Here is a 15,721-nt window from a genome sequence, read left to right on the forward strand (position 1 = left end):
TTCCATCCTTAAAAAGACAATCCCAAACTCAGATCTCTGAGAAAAGAGATATTTTGTTGAACCTAAGATGCTTACAGTAATCGAAGAGACTTTAATCCATCGAAGGTGCGAGGAGGAATACATCTCAGACGGTTGTAACTAAGAATTCTGAAAGCATACAGATGTCAATTTGTTTTATTCGGAAATCCAAGAATGGTCAAATACTTTAAAAATAAAGCAGTTAAGAAAAGGCTTATTAAAGCAGCTTATTAACCGACAGTGTTAACACACAATAGATTGTTATTTTTTGTGTGTTGTCACCCTAACACAACATACTTATTTTCTAAATACAACCTAGAATGCTTCCCTCTGCCTACCCCTACCCAACTTTGGTGCCTCAACCATCCCTTCCCTAAGGTGGATTTTCCCTATCTTAGGGATCTCCCCTAAGCCCCCCACAAACATAAATTATTCTTTGTTTTTTTTTTTAATAGAACCCAATACTTTTTCTAACATCTACATTTGTTCATGTATTGTGGTTTTGTCTATTTCTCCCAATAGAAACATTCCTTGAGGGTACAGACTGTCTTGTTCAATAGCAGTGTCCAGCATCTAGAGATTGCCCTTTGTCCAATGAATTAATGAATACTCAGTACCACACTTTCACACTCACAAGGTGAGGAGCTGCGTCATGTTGCTGAAGCTCTGATTAGAAAGCGTGCTTATTCTGTTGTTACTTAAATCTCTAAAAGAGAAAAAGAAATGGAGTACACTATTAACCACAGGAATGAAAATATTAGTGATTCTTAGAAGAAGAAGGGTCTTCTTATTCATAGTCACAGCAGTATTGTTAGCATTCAGCTGTTATCTGAAAACAACAAAACAGTGAATAACCCACTGTAGTAGACTGCAATGTTATTCATGATTATTTACACCTCACCGTTTTGAAATTAGGAGTGATTTTATGTATATACATATATGCATTGCTTTAGCCAATGTAGTGTGCATGCAAGGGGTTGGTTCACTTCAGAGCAGCAGCTTCAGAGTAGAGTTTATTGTCCCTTATCCCTCTGCTCCCATCTCCACAAGGCTTTTGATATTTTACAGAGAGCTTCCTTGGAGGTGACTTGTGATAGACACATTTTGCAGGTGGGAAATAAACCCTTATCCTTAAAAGTCCTATCAGATACACATACTTTACCCTCATTGAAACATATGTTCACTGACACACAGACTCAAATTTGATCACTGAAAGAACCCCTGATTAATGACATTCAAAATGCCATCAATAAAAACGTCGGTGCTCCTGCTCCTGGCTGAGTCATGGTCACATAGTAGGTCCTCAGTAAATATTTGTTTAATGAATGTTAAGTAAATGGGAGAGATGTTGAATTTTTACCAATGTTAAATGGCTATTTATATGGACAGTTTGTACTATGGGTCATAATTTACATTCCATGAACTTGATCTTATTCTCATTATATATATAGTGTATATATACACACACACTATATATGTAAAAAATATATTAAAATTATATATATGATATATAATACTAATATATATTCACCATATATAACTACATGTATTCACTATTTTTTTTCTGAAGCAAAATGTAAAATATATGAATAAATGGAAGATTCAGAAAAGCTGAGGATAATCTATTCCTTTATTAAAATACCAAAATGTCAGTAAAATGGACCCATGAAATTGTGAAACTGTTAAGAATCTGAGAGGAGCTTTATACTCATATTTTTAGCTGCTGAAGAACTATTCCTAAATTTTTAAAATAAAAGTATCTGTATTAGCAGAAGTAACTTGCCTAGAGTTGTGTAATGAGTCACTGGTAAAACCATTTTTGGATCCACAAATCCTCATTTGTCATTTCGAACTGGCTTGAAAGTAATCACATGCTGTCCCACAAATGAGCCAATTCTGCTAAAGTGACCCTTTGGAAATTGCAGCAATTTAATGGTTTATTTAACAGAACAAAATGTATGTAATCAGCTCTTGCTGCTATCAAATAAATAACTAGAAGCAGAACAAGACATCTTAGAGGATATCTTTTCCCGTTATTTAATCATTTGTCATTTAAATCGTCCTATTTACTTTCTATAGAGTGTTTGATTTACCCATACTTTCAAGGAATGTGATCAGCAGCAATTTTAACTAGCTTCAATTTACCTAGTTTACATTGGGGCATGTAACATTTTTGGCTACTTAGGTTTTTAGAATTCACTTAGAAATAAACCTAATTCTAGGAATACTAGTAATCTGCTTCTTAAGCTAGTAATATTTACTCTAAAATCATATAGACTTAAACAAATGATATGGTACTTTCGAAATTAATATCTACTATCTTTTTCCTGATTTTTTGTGTTCTGAAAAGTTTTCTCAATTACCAATAAGGCTACTCTAACAGTATGGTATTGTATGTAAAAGATTATATGAATTTTTAAGCATTGTGCATATAACCAGATCAAATGTTTGTATATTTAAATATCATTTTGTATTCACAACTTAAGGGTGGTCAAAAGTTGTTTACGTTAATGAAAAAGAGATGCTATTTTAAGCTAGAAAATCAAACTTTTGAAATTTATACTCAAAATGTTAGTATCTTTGTCAAGTTTACCTAAATACTCCATGAATATATATGGATTTTATAAAATAAATTTTTATACTAGAAACCCATAACTTATTTAATAATGCTTTGTATAAGAAACAAATGTAATAAACTAAATTTATGTTTTTGGGAAAGTCATTACCACTTACCATCTTTTGCTTAAAGTCAAGAATAAAAGCATAGTTTTCTATCTTTCCTTCATTAGTTTGTCATAAAATAACCCATATTCACTATCAATAAAAGTATGCAGGTTTACACATTTTCATAATTCTCTGACTACTTAGACTTCGTTGTATTTGTGCTTTTTTGAATACAGGAGGACATCTTGCTATGACACTCCATCGCCTGATTGATAGTCAATGAAGATGTAGCCAGTGGTCTAGAACCGCAATGAGCAAGGAGGGAAGTATCTAACTGTGAATGATTTATATTATCTGAAAGGTTCATTAAATCTTCCGTCCCTTGCCATCCCCATTTTCTGGAAATAGAGTAAGTCAAAGAAAAGTGCAATATGTTACTCACATAAGTGTTAAATGTTTGTAGTTGGAGAGTTCCTTGGGAACCAGTGTAAATTGGTTTCCATCCAGATACCTAAAAACAAGGGAACAATATTATCTTCTTGCGAAGTTAATAGTGGCCTTGCATAAAATAAGTAAACAGTACTTCACTCTTAACTGAGGCAAGGAACCCCTTGGCAATTTTTGTTTTAAGATGTTGTGTTCCAAGCATAGATTATTATTTAAGAGAAGTAAAGGAAAAAAAAAAAAGAAAGCAGAGTTGTCCATGAGTCCAGTTCTTTGTGGTTTATCTAATAAGTCAAGCCAAGCATTTAGCCATCTGTGTGCAAGCAAGGAGGTTCATTCAATTAACCAAATTTTTAGTCAGCCTTCAGTTTGCTTGTGTTCATGTGGACACAATACCACGAAATTCATTAACTACTAACAAAACCTTGCTGCTGTGGCCAAGACCACTCATCGCTGCCTTAATATGTGTCAATACACTTAGTGAATAACAATGGACACATTAAAGGCATATTTGGGGATTTGAACATTAGGTTTAAGTTTAAAAAGAGTTTTAACCAACACATATCCGCTATGATGATAACATTAGGAGATTTTATGGAATATAAATTGATCAAATGTATAAATATATATATGTAACAGTAATAATCAAATAACCATATATAAGTAAACTTTCCCTTCTTATTAGAATCAGAAGAATAATCAGAAAATAGGTTTTGGGCTAACTGGCAGGACACAAAGATAATTGAATGCTTGAAGTTATATCTGTGACGTCACAATAAGGAAAATAAATTTCATCTCCTTCCACGGCTGTTTTTCCTAGAACGTAGATGGTGAAGGGTACAAATGTCTTTCAGAAACTGGGGCCATCTGACTATAGATGTGCACACAAACACTTCTGGGACATTGAACATGTGGCCCTTCCTACCCCAGTGCTGTGGTCCATTTCAAGATTCCAGGTCGACATTGGTATTTTTTCTGGATATAGAAGTAGCTGAGAAGTTGCCTAAGATAATAATTTATTCCTAATATTTCAAAATAAAAACAATGATATAAAAGGCAACAGTTATCAGAAAATATATTTAATGTTTGATAAATAATTGGGTCTATGTTATGACTCATCATGTCTACCTAAATTTTCTGACTTGATACTTCTTCTTAGACCCCTCTCCATTTTTTTCTTTCCTCTACCTAAGATTTTCTTGATACCACTAGAGGGAAGCATCACCCTATGTAGTTGAGCACTCTCTCTTTATTCCAGAAAACAGAGGAAGGTCAAAAAGATTCAGAATGTGCACTATGAATGCTTATATGTAAAATAATCTAAGGGGGGAAGTTATATGGAACTGATTAAAAATAATGGATACCATTTGCTCAAACTAGTCCACCAACAATACTAATTTTTGCCAAAGTCTTTAACTATTTAACGTAATACACATATGAAATTCTTCTAATACATGCATATATGTTACTGCTGAGAAGGATTCTGCTGACTCGGCAAGGTTACAAGAATAAGCTCTCTAGGGGGTAAAACTTGAATTCACAACAGATGAATTAATATTTTTCTCATCTCTATAATAAACTTTCTTTAGAAAAAAAGACTACCTTCTAATAATTTGTAGTAAAACAGATTGAAAATTCAACTTTTTGAATAGCTGAAGTAGCATGTAGATAGCACAGGGCATAAACCAAGCAGGATGTCGAATGGAGCTTAGTAAGAAATGTTTAAAGTTTTTTAATGGGAATAGAGTAAAGGGACCAATACATAGTACAGTTAAAACAGCAGAAGAAAGGATTTAGCATGAAAGGTGGTCTGAGTGTAAGTTCTTCATTGGTGTACTCCTAAAATTAATGCTTTGGACACAGAATATTCTTTTTAAAAATTTTTTTTATTTTTAATTATCACTGCTTTATTTTTATTTATTTTATTATATTTTAAGTTCTAGAGTAATTGCACAATGTGCAGGTTTGTTGCATATGTATCCATGTGCATGTTGGTGTGCTGCACCCATTAACTTGTCATTTACATTAGATATTTCTCCTAATGCTATCCCTCTCCCGTTCCTCTACCCCACGACAGACCCCGGTGTGTTCCTTGCCCTGTGGACATGGAAGATTCTATAGGCATCTAGCCTTCCCACAGAGCAGAGCTTCGGAAGATCCCTATGTGATCTTCTGAAATCAAAAATCATTAAGAATGAAATATTCAGTTACACACATATACATAAAAATCAGTCCTTCCAGTTGATTAACCAATGTGATTGGTAGTGAGAGACGACCTGAACACTTAACAGCCGTTCAAATCTAAAAGGCATGCTCTGTGCACATGCTCTAAGATTGTGCCTTTTTCCTCTAAGTGTTCCATTCAGGATCAAACTTAGGATTTAAGGAATTGCACGTGATTTGAAAATAAGATACTTAAAAATTGAAATGACATGTTCTGGAACCTCATTACCTATGTTGCACACTGTCAAAAGTTTGTCAAACCTGCTCATTTGGAATATGTGTGTGCACCTGCACAAACAACTGATATACATCCGCATAAATTACATGTGGGTTTAAATCATTATTGACTCATGGTTCCATATACATAAAAAATAAACAGAGGCAAAGTGACTCAATTGTATTCAGATCAAGCAAATCCAGAATATGACATTGGTTTAGAGACAAAGGAATGGAATGAATGGGGCATGGAAGCATCATTATTCTGGCAGCATATTCTCTAATGAATTCCATTCTGCAAGTGTAGCATGAGGCAGCCAAGGGAGTGTGGGCAGTGCAGAAGGTCGAGATGTGTATATATTGGCCATGTAATTTGTGGTTAAATATCAGTAATGAAAATGTCAAGGATAATTGGTCCCATACCCTTTAGGATCTAAAGGACTTTGATTCAAGCCACCAAAAGCAGCATCTCTTCTTAAGGGAAGAGATTATGCTAGTTTCTTCCATATACCAGATAATTATTTATCCTACGTGGTAAAACTTCCTCCTAGGGGTCACAGAGGTACAAAAGGAAGTTTCCCGTACAGAGTATCCTAGACTGTAAATAAATTAAATATAAAGTATTTCCCAAAGTGCATTCCATGGGCCATTAGTCTTATAAGATGCTCCATGAGAAAAGGGGTATAGGAACAAATAAATGTGAAAGATACCTTATATTTTACCATTGTTTCTTAAAGAGTCATAGTACACCTTAGCATAGTAAAGGCACTGAGAAATCTTATAGCATAAACACACACACACACACACTTCCCAAGGGCCTCTAAAGTCGCTTTTGCATTGTTTACTGTTTTACAGGATAATAATTAACTGGCCTTAGAATACGATTTGCAAAGAAGATTGTAAAGATTTTTGTTTGGTCTCCATTCCTCTGGGTGTGTGAAACATTTATCATCAAGGAAAAAGAAAAGAAAAGAAAGACAGGCTCTACTTACAACTCTGTGACATCTCTTGGAATACCTTTCGGCAAGACCTTCAAACCCTTGTTGCTACATCGGACAACTGTATCCAAGCAGGTACATTCCGCAGGACAGCGAGAAAGTGGGGAGCAACTATTGTCATCATTTCCTAAATTGCAGAGGAAATACAGGAAAACCCAGATTTGTGGTCTTGAAGGTGCTAGAAGGGATTTTATGCCTTTAAATTAACAAACACAAGAGTCTTAAGCTATATAATCATTTATATATGGGACTTTCAGTATTTAAAAATGATACCATAAGCTCTATATAGCACTGTTTTCAGACCGCCTGGGAAAGAATTCTGGAAAAGGGTTTACAATTTGTAAACTGTAATTACAATTACCAATACAATTGAAATAGCTATTTGTACAAATTATATTTTTAATTAGAATACGTAAATGTAAAGTGAATTATAGAGAAACTGCAAGGAAACAGATATGAAGAGACATAAAAGAGAATATATTAACTTAAAAGTTTAGGTCCCTCATTTATAAAGCTCAAATTAGCTCTCTGTTCATTGGCAACAATAATAGAACCTGCTCTATGTACCTGATAGGGCTATATGAGAATCAAACATGATGATATAGAAAGAGCATTGAAAAGTGACAACTAGTATTTTTGTCAGGTTTATTAAACTTCTGTTTTATAAGATAATTTCTTTTCTCCTTTGAAAATGGTAGGTACTAAAAAACATGCCTAGGGTAATGGAAAAGTTAAAATGAAGCTATATAAATAAGACCAACCACAAGTTGGAAACTAGAAAATCTAAAACATTCAGAAATGCACATCAAGTAGACTCAAATGCGGAAGGTAAGTCTGAGAAAGTAAGTGTCCCGGTACTAAAACAAAACCCAAACAACAAAGCAAAAGATACACGATCATTATTTGCTGAGCTGAACTATGCTGTAGATTTGTGCAAAGCCGTATCCGAACAGGCATGTGAATGCCTGACAACCAAAGAGTTGACAAGGATTTCTTACCGTCATCACAAGTGAAGTCCTGAATGGCCACATCCTGGATGGGTATTTCTTTTAGGAAGTATGGTTTTTGACATCGAGGATTTCCCGTGACAATTCTCTTCTTCCTGAGCCACTCTCCCAACCAAGCCAGGTAGCAGTTACAGTTAAAAGGATTGGCCAAGAGGTTTCTAAGAGCCACAGGCAAACAATGCATGGTTTAGTTTGGGGTTTCATCTTCTCAATTCTCAAAACCCCAGCTACCCTTCTCCACACTATTTCCACCGGTAACGATTCCTTCTTTGTGTTCCCAGACCCCCATTCATACTCAGAATCACATGCAGTATATGAGATGCATTTTTTTTGCTAAAATATTTATGCTTGGAACTTAAACAGTAACAACACTTTTTCATAAGGTAATTCTTCACATGATTTCATGCAAAAAATAAGGTAAGGCAGAATTTGGGGCTCACACAGTGGATCCTGATAGATATTTCATTTAAAAATAATTTAAACTTGTCAGAAATCTGACTTGCTGTCAAACTTCGCACTGATAATGCAGTAATTTAATATAAAGATGAAGGCTGATTACCTTATATTATTGAGTTTAACCTGACAACAGCTAATTCATTAATTTGTCATCTCAAGATTTCCATCTCTTATTTGCTCTAGAGAATAGGTTTCCCATCTAAACTGACAGCTGAGTTGATTAAATGACAGTTATAAAAATGAATTTACTTCTACAAATCTCAATACTTTTGGCATCTCACCACTTCAGCATAAACCTATTGACAATCTCATTATTTATAAACATGCCATCTTTAATATGTGCAAATTAGTCACTTGATGTAAAATGTCACATTTTATGCAAAAAGAGGATTAAGTACTTCACTGAAGGATGGATGCTTCTCTCAAATTATTTCTTCACTGACTTGAGCTATGAACTTTTTTTCTCTATCTTTATTCCCCTCCTTTAAAGTTAGATTCGTATATTTGCATGCCACCATTACTGGGAAATCTTATCAGTTAGATAATTAATAATTTCAAATGCTGCTTTTTAGATACTGACATATAAGAGACCTGAAATACATTGTTTGGAGGTGTGTGGCTTTTTTTACTTTTACATTTTATTTATTTACTTTTTTCAAATTTCTTGAATTCTGTCTATAGGCCTAAAAATACTCTTTATTTTTAAGCTGTCTACATAAAATAATCTCTTGGATCAGCTCAACCTATTTCTTCAATATTTTGCTAATATCAGAGTAGACGCCCTCTAGTAAACAGTTTAATTTTTGATCTGGTCATCCTAATATATCTCCTGTCATTTCGAATGATTCTTTGTTTTTTTTTTTAACTTGAGATGGAGTCTCGCTCTGTCACACAGACTGGAGTGCAGTGACGTGATCCTGGATCAATGCCATCTCCGCCTCCCTGGTTCAAGCAATTCTCCTGCCTCACCCTCCCGAGTAGCTGGGACTACAGGCACGTGTCACCACGCCCGGCTAATTTTTTTGTATTTTTAGTAAAGACAGGGATTTGCCATGTTGGCCAGGCTGGTCTCGAACTCCTGACCTCAAGTAATCTGCCCGCCTCAGCCTCCCAAAGTGCTGGAATTACAGACATGAGCCACCGTGCCTGGCTGATCCTTTCGAGCAAGTTTGTTGGCAATAACCCTATCCATTCTCCTTTTATGATACTTATACTGAAAATACTCCAGTGTGAGAACACTGGCAAAAATCTGTAACATTTCTTTTATATGCAGCACTATCAAGTTATAATAATTCTAAAATTTAGAATTAAGCTACATCATTGATAACATCACTAGGAAAAATAATTCACTGAACAATACTATAATTTTTTGTTAAAATTTAATGTAAGATAATAGGTAATATTTTTTAAAAAATTTAAATAAATTTCACATGAACAAGTTTGCACTTTTTAAAGTCCTAAACCCTTGATCACATTTTAATGAAATGCTTAATAATACATTAAATACATTAACAAATATAATAAATGGCTCAAGTAATACATAAAGGCTATTTTTCATACTTACAGAGTAGATAAAGAATGGAGAGTATCAAATGCCCCTGGTGCAACTGTAGTAATTTGATTATCATATAAAGAAAGCAAACGCACAGAGCTGAGTCCTATGAAACTGTCATTCCCCACACAGGTTATTCGATTGCTTCTCAACATCCTGAGGGGAAAAAAGGGACATTGTTATGGAGACAAAGAGTCAAGCAATCAATTTTGCCTATCTGAGGATCAAAAGGATCCTTGCAAATATGTAGCACTCATTACTACTTTTTAAAAATGTTCTCTTGCTATTATATATTGCTGTGAATATATACTGGGAATATCTTGCAAGAATAAAGTGCTTTGAGTTGTCAATGATTAATCTCAGTTACAAAAGGCACGGTGAGTCTAGGCATGGATTTACAATCCCACGATGACGGCAGAATGTTTACCTTTGATGCTACAATTATGTTTGCATGACTGCATAATGTCCTAATTCACCTACAGCTCTCTGAGTCCTTGGAGCCCTGTGATTTGTGTATTCAGGGTAGTAGTACATTTGAGGTTGAACAGAAGGGAGGTGGAAAATAATCAATAGCCATTGCAGATGAAGAACTGAGGGCATCTCAGGGACTTACATACTGAGTCAATGCCAAACATGGGCTGGGGGAGCCAAAATGGACAGAATATCTACAAAGACTACACGAATAATTTTATTTATGAAAATTAGCTCATTGTTTTAAGTTGAGAACTTAAAAAGAGGCAATGGTCACAGATCCCATATCCACAATAAAGTTTAAAAAAGTTTACCATGAAAAAATACTTTTTTTTTTTAAGTCACTGTCATTAATAGGGTTAACACTATTGTCATTTCCTTGTTACTGCTAAAGTTTTGGCTCAATTATCAATTATTTGCTAATTATTTGTCTGGCTTAAAAACTGAACAAAAAGCTCAAAGTCCCCTGTGAAAATAGTTATGAGTATATGAATAGTTGCCATAAATCATATTCAGAATTCCTGAAAAATTAAATTATTCCTTAACTTTTCTAAACATAAGTTGGCTACTAAAAAAATTGAAGAATGTAAAAAAGAGAGTAAAAATAAAGAAACAAAGTGTCCCTTTAAAATTCTAGATTGTCCCATAATAAATAAGAAATGTAAATGTTTGCATTCTGCCAAGTCACAGATAAGAAGAAAAGATGATGCTCTCCTTATAAAGGCATCGTTTTATTTTAGAAAACAAATGCACAACAGAAAAGCATTCCTATCAGCGCTTTCCTTTGTCATAAATGATGAAGAGCACTGGGTCTTAATCTTGCTGGAGTCACATGCCCCTGGGAGAAGTTGAAGAAAAGTTTGAGGGCCAGGTGCGGTGGCTGCTGCCTGTAATCCCAGCACTTAGGGAGGCCGAGGTGGGCGGATCACAAGGTCAGGAGATTGAGGCCATCCTGGCTAACACAGTGAAACCTCCTCTCTACTAAAAATCCAAAAAATTAGCCTGGTGTGGTGATGGGTGCCTGTAGTCCCAGCTACTCGGGAGGCTGAGGCAGGAGAATGGTGTGAACCCAGGAGGCAGAGCTTGCGGTGAGCCAAGACCGTACCACAGCACTCAAGCCTGGACGACAGAGTGAGCCTCCATCTCAAAAAAATAAAATAAAATTAAATTAAATTAAAAAAAGAGAAAAGTTTGATCTCTGTTGCTAGAAAAATCCATAAGCACACATATGCACACATTTCACGTGTAATATCAAGGAATTCAATGACTGGCTGAAATATGTGTATGAACTAATAAGTGGCCTATTAGGGTTAAGAAGCCTAGGGGAATGGAAATGTGCTCTCAAAATCTTCATAGCTCCAAGACAAAAGATACCAAGAATAGGTATATTCAGATAAAACTATTCTAGGATTTTGACTACCCTGAGTTTGGTTCTAAACTGCTCTATGATGCTTGTTGGAATATAACTAGATTAAGGAGAGAGTCAGTTAACATCTGTCTCAGGTGCTGAAAAGTAAGCACTTCAAAAACATCCATAGAAATATAATGAAGGGAGAAAGTGGAATTTAGATAACTTTTCACAGGCAGAGTCCTGTGAATGAACAACAAAACAATAAGAAATACTTTGAAAAGTTCCTTGAGGTGGTGTTACAGATAGAACTGTATCCCCCTCAGATTTGTATTTCGAAGCCCTAAACCCCAAATGTGACTGTACAGTCATGCGCCACATTACAATATTTTGGTCAAGCAGAGCTATACAAAAGTGGTCCAATAAGATTGCAAGGGAGCTGAAAATTTCCTATTGCCTCGAGATGTCATGACCATCATAAATGTCACAGCCCAATACATTACTCATATGTTCGTGGTGATACTGGGGTAAATAAACCTACTGTGCTGCCAGTTGTATAAAATTATAGCACAACACTTACGTACAGCACATAATACTCCATAATGAAAATAAGCAACTGTATGATTGGTTTATGTATATACTATACTATTAATTGTGATTTTAGAGTGTACTTCTACTTATTAACAAAAAGTTAACTATAAAACAGCCTCAGGCAGGTCCTTTCGGAGAAGGCATTGTTATCCTAGGAGATGACATGTTATCCTTGCATGTTATTGCCCCTGAAGGCCTTCCAGTGCGACAAGGTGTGGAGGGAGAGGATAGTAATATTGATACATTGATTATCCTGACCCTGGGCAGGCCTAGGCTAATGTATGTGTTTCTTAGTTTTTAACAAAATAGTTTAAAAATGCAAAAGTAAGTAAATGAAACAATTTAAAAAATAGAAAAGAATAAGGAAAAGAATAGAGAATAAAAAATTCTTATGTAAGAATTAAAAAATTTGTACAGGCCGGGCGCAGTGGCTCAAGCCTGTAATCCCAGCACTTTGGGAGGCCGAGATGGGCGAATCACGAGGTCAGGAGATCGAGACCATCCTGGCTAACACGGTGAAACCCCGTTTCTACTAAAAAATACAGAAAAACTAGCCGGGCGAGGTGGTGGGCGCCTGTAGTCCCAGGTACTCGGGAGGCTGAGGCAGGAGAATGGCGTAAACCCGGGAGGCGGAGCTTGCAGTGAGCTGAGATCCGGCCACTGCGCTCCAGCCTGGACGACAGAGCCAGACGCCGTCTCAAAAAAAAAAAAAATTTGTACAGCTGAACAATGTTTGTGTTTAAGCTAAGTGTTATTACAAAAGAGTAAAAAAAGTTAAAATATTAAAAAGTTCATAAAGTAAAAAAGTTATGGTAATTTAACTTTAATTTATTACTGAAGAAATACATTAAAAAATAAATTTAGTGAAGCCTAAGTGTACAGTTGTACAGTGTTTTTTTTTTTTTTTTTTTTGTGACGGAGTTTCTCTTGTCACCCAGGCTGGAGTGCAGTGGTGCAACCTCTGCTCACTGCAACCTCCGCCTCCTGGGTTCAAGCAATTCTTCTGCCCAGCTAATTTTTGTATTTTTTAGTAAAGATGGGGTTTCACCATGTTGGTCAGGCTGGTTCTGAACTCCTGACCTCAGGTAATCTACCCGCCTCCCAAAGGGCTGGGATTACAGGTGTGAGCCACCGCTCCAGGCCGTGTACAGTGTTTATAAAGCCTATGTTCGTGTACAGTAATGTCCTACGCCCTCACAGTCACTCACCACCCACTCACTCACTCACCCAGAGAAACTTCCAGTTCTGTAAGCACCATTCTTGTTAAGTGCCCTATACAGGCGTAGTATTTTAAATATTTTGCACCATATTTTTTACTGTACTTTTCTGTTTAGGTATGTTTAGATACACAAATACTTTCCATTGTGTTAGTAACAATTGCCTGCAGTATTCAGTAGAGTAAAATGCTGCGCAGGTGTGTAGCCCAGGAGTAACAGGCTGTGCCACATAGCCTAGGTGTGTGGTAGGCCATACCATCTATGTTTGTGTAAGTCCACTCTAGGATGTTCACACAACGGCAACATTGCCTAATGACACATTTATCAGAACATATGTATGACTATATTTGGAAAGAGGGACTTCAGGGAGGTGATTAAGGCTGAGTGAGATTGTAAGAGTGGGGTCCCATACTGATGGACTTCCATCCTTACAAGAAGAAAATGATGATACCAGGCAGCTCACTATCTCTTCCTATGAGCAGACAGAAGAAAACTCATTTGAAGAAACAGTGAGAAGGTGACCGTCTACAAGCCCAGAAGCGAGGTCTCATCAGAAACTCACCCTGTCAGCACCTCCATCTTGAACTTCTAGCCTCCAGAATGATGAGAAAATCAATTTCTGTTGTGTAAGCTACTCAGCCTGTGGAAGCTCATTATGGCAGCCTGAACAGATGTGTACAGGGGTAGTTACAGCCTACTGCCTTCCTCCCACTCCAAGGTACTTCTCTGCCAGGAGAAGATTCCAGTATCAAGAAACAGTCCTTTAACTGCTGTTTGAAAAGGGAGCCTTCTGCTTGTTGCAATATTTGTATTTTACCTGAGACAACTCTGGAAAAGGTTAAATGCAGCCACCTGTGGTCTCTTTTCTATCCTCTTCCTACACATTCCTCAGTATATCTCTCTCTATATATATTTTTTTAGACAGAATCTCATTACATCACCCACGCTGGAGTGCAGTGGCACAATCTCGTCTCACTGCAACCTCCACCTCCCCGGTTCAAGTGATTCCTCTGCCTCAGCCTCCCAAGTAGCTGGGACTACAGGCATGTACCACCACACCTGGCTAATTTTCATATTTTTAGTAACGACCAGGTCTCATCATATTGGCCAGGCTGGTCTCGAACTCCTGACCTCGTGATCTGCCCACCTCGGCCTCCCAAAGTGCTGGGATTACAGGCATGAGCCACCGCGCCTGGCCCTCAGTATCTCTTTCATCACAAGGCTGAGTGAACGTTTGCCTATCATTTTGAAAGGGCACCAAGTTAGCCCTTGGGCTGGGTCAGCAGGTCCCAGACTGGTCCTGCTGGGTGGTCAGGTTTCAGGCTATCCCAGCAAAACTCAAGGAACGCACTTCTGCTCTTAGGTGCAGGGAGGGCTTTGGGGGTGGGATTTGAATTTGGGATTCTATAGACACATCTCACTGGCTGTGGGAATGCCCTTCTCCCTCTGTATCTGATGAAGAGCAGACAATGGACTCAGCCATCAGCCCACTGGGCGTACATGGCTCTCATAGGTTGCGCGGGACAGGGTCGTGGGTTTAGGCGAGACAGACTCCCCACCACAGTCAACAAGGACTGCTTCCTGGTTACGAATATTTTCCTTTCTGCCTTCTAAAGCTTTCAGAGTTTGGTTTGTCTCTCTTCCAATTTTCAGGCTACCACTTTTGTCAAACATAATTATATACTTCATAGACACAATATATATGTGTGTATATGTCTGTGTATATGCAGCGTGAAAAATTCAAGTAATACAAAATTGTTGTAAGCACTTTTGATTGAAATATCTCAATCTAATCCCCATATTTCCTGGACAACAACCCTTTGGAAACATATATAATTTTTCCCCCAAACTCCCTACCCCTGAGCAAGTAGACATAACTCTTAGCATGTTTTCTTTGAAAAAATAGTGAAAGATGTATCACCAGCCTGTCTTTCTTTGACCTTGCAGGGGCAAAAAAAAAAAAACAAAACAGTAGTCTCCAGATAAGCTGTTAGAATTATTCTACTGCAGAGATTCGAGGAGATTCTAAAGCTTACAGTAATTGGGCCAAGAGGAAGTAGAGTATAGAGAAGTGTTTGACGACAAGGAAATAAAATGACCATTTTGAGGCAGGACAAGGTAGTCAGATCCATATAAGCACTGAAGCAAGGATCATCTATTTTGTAGAGGAGACAGCAGCCATGAGGAATGCCCCTGATCATCTGCTATCAACACATTGACGGCAGGAATATTGGGGTAAGGGACCATTTGTATTCACAATACGTGTGTGTGTGTGTGTGTGTGTGTGTAACACACATCAAAGGCAGGGATATTGGGGTAAGGGACCTTTTGCATTCACAATGTGTGTGTGTGTGTGTGTGTGTGTGTGTGTGTGTGTGACACACATCAAAGGCAGGGATATTGGGGTAATGGACCATTTGCATTCACAATATGTGAGAGTGTGTGTGTGTGTGTGTAACACACATTGAAGGTAGGAATATTGGGGTAAGGGACCATTTGCATTCACAATATGTGTT

General features: G+C 36.9%; 1 protein-coding gene across 2 annotated transcripts in view; it reads right to left on the reverse strand.

Annotated features, from left to right (window-relative positions):
- The window catches only part of SLIT2 (slit guidance ligand 2), a 375,237-nt gene that overhangs the window by 77,471 nt on the left and 282,045 nt on the right, over positions 1 to 15,721 (reverse strand). For both annotated transcript variants that reach the window (XM_008017787.3, XM_008017785.3), the window contains 6 exons: positions 9,591 to 9,734; positions 7,562 to 7,728; positions 6,558 to 6,690; positions 3,125 to 3,193; positions 653 to 724; positions 76 to 147 (listed from right to left, as the gene is read on the reverse strand). In XM_008017787.3, coding sequence (XP_008015978.3) covers positions 76 to 147; positions 653 to 724; positions 3,125 to 3,193; positions 6,558 to 6,690; positions 7,562 to 7,728; positions 9,591 to 9,734 — 657 coding nt within the window. The remainder of the gene's footprint in view (positions 1 to 75; positions 148 to 652; positions 725 to 3,124; positions 3,194 to 6,557; positions 6,691 to 7,561; positions 7,729 to 9,590; positions 9,735 to 15,721) is intronic.

The sequence above is a fragment of the Chlorocebus sabaeus genome, chromosome 27 (assembly GCF_047675955.1).
Source record: "Chlorocebus sabaeus isolate Y175 chromosome 27, mChlSab1.0.hap1, whole genome shotgun sequence".
NCBI lineage: Eukaryota > Metazoa > Chordata > Mammalia > Primates > Cercopithecidae > Chlorocebus > Chlorocebus sabaeus.